This window comes from Erinaceus europaeus, chromosome 1, assembly GCF_950295315.1.
Source record: "Erinaceus europaeus chromosome 1, mEriEur2.1, whole genome shotgun sequence".
NCBI lineage: Eukaryota > Metazoa > Chordata > Mammalia > Eulipotyphla > Erinaceidae > Erinaceus > Erinaceus europaeus.
In genome coordinates this window covers 188014976-188020975 of record NC_080162.1, presented here as the reverse complement: position 1 = coordinate 188020975, position 6000 = coordinate 188014976, and the positions used below count along the sequence as shown (strand labels likewise).

General features: G+C 38.4%; 1 protein-coding gene across 3 annotated transcripts in view; it reads right to left on the bottom strand.

Moving 5' to 3' along the window:
• Positions 1-2294: 2294 nt before the first annotated feature.
• ARMC1 (armadillo repeat containing 1) overlaps positions 2295-6000 on the bottom strand; it is a 28364-nt gene continuing 24658 nt past the window's right edge. For all 3 annotated transcript variants that reach the window (XM_060200825.1, XM_060200831.1, XM_007526915.3), the window contains 3 exons: positions 5807-5923; positions 5651-5725; positions 2295-4488 (listed from right to left, as the gene is read on the bottom strand). In XM_060200825.1, the coding sequence (XP_060056808.1) occupies positions 4297-4488; positions 5651-5725; positions 5807-5923 (384 nt within the window). In that variant the 3' untranslated portion in view covers positions 2295-4296. The remainder of the gene's footprint in view (positions 4489-5650; positions 5726-5806; positions 5924-6000) is intronic.

The window sequence follows — 6000 nt, the reverse complement described above, 5'->3', positions numbered from 1 at the left end:
AATATTCTTAGTCTGCCTACATGTTAGCTATCAAGCTTAGGCAAAAACTACTAGTCATGAGTTCATAGGAACATACCTAAAATAGACTTCCTAGTTTCTTTCCACCCTAAAATCCCTATTCTCATCAGCTTTATTCCTACTTTTTGGTTCCTGTTTATTAAACATTTTGCCCTGCTTTATATCTTGCTGCCTTTCAGCTACCAAGTTGCAGATGGTACTATGATTCCATCCTGACCCCTCTGGGTGGATGACCTCACCAATGTGTCCTGGAAACTCACCTCTCCAGAGCCCTACCCAACTAGGGAAAGATAGAAACAAGCTGGGGGTATGGATCTACCAGCCAACATCCATGTCCAGCAGAGAATTACAGAACCCAGAACTCCTTTATTCTGTAAGACACAGCTGTATATAAACAATGTCAAAGGACATAAATTATGGTGATGCTGTGTATGATACAGAAAATCCTAATAATGGGATTTTCAAAGTTAACCCAATTGCCAAATAAGTTGATTGTAGCAATAACTATCTATTGCCTTCTTAAACCCTAAGACAGCAGGAGCCTCCCACTTCCTCTATAGAGCCTGTATCTTCCCCTAGTCCTGGTACCTGTAGGGTGGGGCTCACTTCCCTGCATGCTTCTCTCATTCATACCAAATGATATTGCATCTGCTGATCCCTACCGCAGCCAGTACCACCTTAGCACACTTCACTTCAGACTGTCCAGAGACGTCAGGCATAGAATGTCAACCCTTCATTACTTGGGTGAGACCTTTCCTTTCTCATAAGATTCTCTAATTCTAGGGAGTCGGGTGGTAGCACAGCGGGTTAAATACAAGTGAAGCAAAGTACAAGGACCGGTGTAAGGATCCCAGTTCGAGCTCCCAGCTCCCCACCTGCAGGGGAGTCGCTTCATAGGCGGTGAAGCAGATCTGCAGGTGTCTATCTTTCTCTCCCCCTGTCTTCCCCTCCTCTCTCCATTTCTCTGTCCTATCTAAGAGTGACGGCATCAATAACAATAGCTACAACAATAAAAAGAAAAATAGATTCTCTGATTCCATTTTGGGTGGTTCACTTCCTAACAAAGCCCCCCCCCCAAAAAAAAAAAGAATCTAGAACTCCTACCTTCTGCACCCCCAAAAGAACTTTGGTCCATATTCCCAGAGGGGTAATACAGACGACCAAAGGGTTCTGAACCTCAAATGGTTGTCGCCAGAAATCTTGATTTTGTACCATCACTGAAAGCGAGGTGGATCTGGAAAATACCAGAGGAAGTCAGGCACTGTTTCTCTTATCTGAGAGAAAAGGAAAAAAGGAAGGACACAGGGAAATAGTAATAATAGGTGTAGTATAGGTGTGACTTAAAAAGGAAGTAAAGGCAGAACTGTAGAAAAATGGACAAAAAAATGTGTGTGTTTGTGTGTGTGTAAAGAGAGATAGAGAATATATCTGAGTGAGGAAAGCTACTGCAGCTTCCAATCAAGAGGATGAAGACACAGAATTTTGGTGGTGGGAACACTATGGAATTATACTCCTATTATCTTATTGTGTAAACCAATATTATCAAATCATTAACAAAATAGTACAAAATAGTATAAAAACATAGTGCGCAGCTGGAATAGAAAGAAGTAAATAGGAATAAAATTTCTAGGGAAAGTGTATTGTATATGCAAAATACTATGGAAAGAATGCCAGAAATATACAGCTACGTACACAGTGCTTTTTAAATCTATTTGATTTGATTGGTTACTTGTTTATGATCAGGCTACAAAACTAAAATGTATATTCTATGACAGAAGTGACCATGTCCAACAAGTAGTTCATTACATACTCTCTGATTTGTATATTACCTAGCATGTAATATCACTAAATTAAAAAAAAAAAAAAAAAACTTTCACGCCTGAGGTGCTAAAGGTTCCAGGTTCAGTCACCAGCACCACCCTAACTAAGTCAGAGCTCTGGTTTATGACCGTAAGTTCTCTGGAAGAAAAAAGAAACAAACACACACACAAAAAAACTTCCTAACACCCTGGTACACTACAGATCTCCTTGCATCTCAGAAGAGATACACTGGAATAATACAATACTAATTTCAATGCCATAATCTTGATAATAAATCTAGGCGCAGGGTCAGGTGATCCAGTACCAGACAGTGGCAGACATGGCTCCTGGCTAGGTGAGTGACACATGTGTGGGAATTAGTGAGGGGGCCAAGTTATAGAAAGACAGGAGACACTGAGCAGTACTGACAGAAACCCAACCTGAATGTAGTCAGTAATGCTTATGCCACAAAAATGCAACGCTCATGCAACTTTAATTATCTTTTTTTTTTTATTTTACAATATATTTCAAAAAATGCCATTACAGTTGCCTAAACTGCTCTCTAAGACCTGGAATAAAAGAATATTAAGAATTATAACACACAAACATCAAGCTGTAACACCAATTTGTCCTGAACCATTACTATCAAAGGGGATGTAGTTAAAAAAATAATAATACAGATGTGTGGCAATGCAAACTACAACAACCCTGTCCAAACAGAAAGTAAACTTTGTCTTGATGGCTATCGAAGGAGGTGGTTTTGTCGTCTTCTTTCCACACATCCATCTGGTTCTGACAGCAAAGCGATAATGCACACTCAAAGCTGTACATGCCTGCAAGCTTAGATTCTCACCTGTGCGTGTCATAAAAGCAGAACCCAGATACTTGAAGAACTATCGTTCTTAGACCGCTTCATATCCCTCTCTCTAGAAGGTCACACAGTTCGTGACTTCAAGAGTCTCAATGGTGATGGTATTTCACATAGTTTTTCTCCAGTGATACTGGAAGCTTTTAATTTTCTCTAAAAGAGAAGCAATGAAAATGCAAGGAAACCCACCCTCCAGGGTTCAATCATCCCTTCACATTCCCCAAGTAGTAAAACAGCAGCTCTGCATATTGATGAGAAGATTTTAACTTCTATTATTTTTCGGTTGTATTAGCATTAAAATTTATCTGGATTTATAAAAAGAAAATTTTAGTTGCCAAATACTTCAGGAATTAGTTTAATAAAGCATTACATATATGTATATCTATATATACATAATTTGCTCTTACCTACCCAAAAAATATATATAGGTGTATATATACTTATATTACTTATCTTACCTTCACTGAAGTTCTTTTTCCTTTTTTGGCTGGATATAAAAAACAAGATTAAGGAGAACAATGCTGGCTTTATTTTTTTCTCTATAAGCAATAATTTAAGCCTTTATTTTTCACTCAGTATGGCCACGTGTTTGTAACAAATTCATGAAGGGCAAGGCAAAGAAACACCTAACAGATAGGTGTCTGCCCAGCTGGTCAAGGTCGGACTCTACCTGATGGCACTATGGCATTATGGGCATTTCATTTTTGTTTTCTTTTTTCAAGTGTGTCAGTTCTTTTTTTTTTTTTCTCCCCAGGGAACAGTGTATAAGCACATAGTAGGGCCTAGAGACCATTTACAGTTGTTCCCAGTATTAGGACAGACACAACTCTTAAGAGCTGGTTAAAAATAAACTGAGCAAGCATCACCTAGAGCCACAATCGCTCACATTCATATAGTCTCCAGTAGCACTATGAAGATACACGTTTCCTTCTTCATTACTGATTCTGCATTACTTCTATTAAAATGCTAACCAATAGGGTTGGAAAGTTTTGGCTGAGTTTATTTTTAGGGGACTGTCACATTCAAATGACTAAATCTTTATTCATAAAAATGTCAGTAATGAATATACTTTCTAGAAACATGGTTGGCAAAATTAAAAAAAGGCACAAAAGGGGGTTAACATGAGAAATGTTTTTAACTGTCAGTGAAAAGTACCAAAGCAAGTATCTTCCATGAAGAAAAGCAGAGAAAGATTTCCGGTAATTCATGCACAACTTGAGCTTAAAAAAAGTTCTCTTCAGATAGGTCCTGAGGCTTGAGAAGAAAAAAAGATTTCCTAATCACGTGCTTCAAGTCAATTAAAATGTAAAGCTGTACATGGTTTGGTTTAGTGATGGACCCATGTTTTCATAAAAGTGAGGCGACTAGACAAAGGAAAACAAAACCAAATACCTTCATAAACAAAGTCGATCTGCAGCCTCTGCTGTCCTTTCTACAGCTTAGTGGGGTAAAACGTCCAAAGAAATGTACATGTAAAATGCAGCATACACAATCATGTAATCTAAAAACTTTTCATGATAACTTATTGCAAATTGCACTTGACAGTTCACCACAACAATGGAAAACTGGCCCCTTGTTGGTTCACACAGTCCTTGGGCCCCCAATTGAAGTCACCAGTAAAATGATCTGGATAAAAAGTTTGCAGCTGTACTCAGCCAGCTAGCTCCACCCTCTGGGTGTGAGCCAACTCGAGACACTGCTTTGTCCTGCTCCTTCGTGGGACTTTCATCCTCAGGCAGGTAGTCAGGTAGCTCTGTGTTCTGCTCCACTTCAACGGGTGTATCTTGGAATGGGACCAGCATCTGATACAGAGAACATGTTAAGAATTATTACAAAATTGACCTAATTGATGTAGATATATGTCCTAAGCTTGATGTCGATTTTACACCTCATCTCAACTACGTACTTATTTATTTCCAGGGTAATACTCCTTCCGATGTTTCCCTCTTACATGAAAGTACACACAACTGTTGAGATATTCTGCATAAGCACAGAAAGGTAAATATACAGATGAAAACTCAGCACTTTTCTCTTGAGGCACTTGAAATAAAAATGAAGCCACCAGAATAACAAATGTCACTTAGGTGGTAAATGTGACCCCTTAGGGTCACTTAACTCCTCTATATGGGAACTCAAATGAGTTAAAGAAATGCTGGTTTATTTTCCTATCACAAAGCTAGCAGAAGGAGTAGCAAGAGGCTGAGTTCCACAGTATCTACTCACACAACAGAGGAATTTGGACCTTTATTTTTCTGAATGGAAAAACTTAGTAAAGTCAGAACTATTAACCAACGGAAGGAAATAAAATATCCTTTATTTTCTTGTAAAATACACATACACTGAGTAAAGAAGCAGACTCAAAATCCACACAGAGATAAAAACAGAGCCTGAAATTCACAAAAGACCTATTTCTCAGAGAGTTACTGTACCTTTTTTTTGTTTGTTACCAGGGATATCTCTGGGGCTTGGGGCCTGCATGAACCAACTATTCCTGACAGCCAGTTTTTTTTTTTTTTTTTAAAGAGGGCAAGACAGAGATGGACAGAGAAAGAGGCTGAGGAAAAATACTTGCAGCCCTGCTCCACTGACTGTTAAGCTTCCCTCCCCCAGGTGAGGACTATACACTTGAAACTTGGGTCCTCACGCATCGTATAGGTGGGCTGGGAGAAATGCCACCCAGTCCCGACAGTTAATTGTTAACCAAGAAACATTGAGATAACTGACTCAACCGCATTACTGTCCTCTTCTGCTTCTTTGTAAACAGTCTTTTATTATAGTTCCTTTATTTGGTTCATTCTTTTCATGTTTTATTAGGAAATAATGGTTTACAAGACAGTTACTGTCACATGGATGCCAACCCTAGTTCTATGTATCTGGTAATGGTCTTGAACTACTGATTATTTTCTAGCCATGAAGAGTAGGCAGAGTAGAGTCAGTTAGAAAGGAAACTAAATAAACACTGACCTCTTCTCCATTTTCACTTTTCACAACTTGTTGAGCCTTCATAACTTTCGTTGATGCTATCGCTGATGCCAAAGCCTGAACCAGAATAGAAAGAAACCATTTTGAACTCTGATTTAAGTATCATCTCAAGCATATTTAGTCATTTAAAATACTAACCTCTGCTTTCAAATCTGAGCGGATTCGTACCACACATCTTTGAACTGCCATTTGAAAAGTAAAGCTAATCACACCTTTAATTTTTAACAATGCTTCTTCACATAGATTTCTTCGAGACTGAAAAAGTAAAACCAAATATTATTAAAACTGAGAGTAATTTAAAAGAATAAATCAACTCAAACTATGTTGAACTA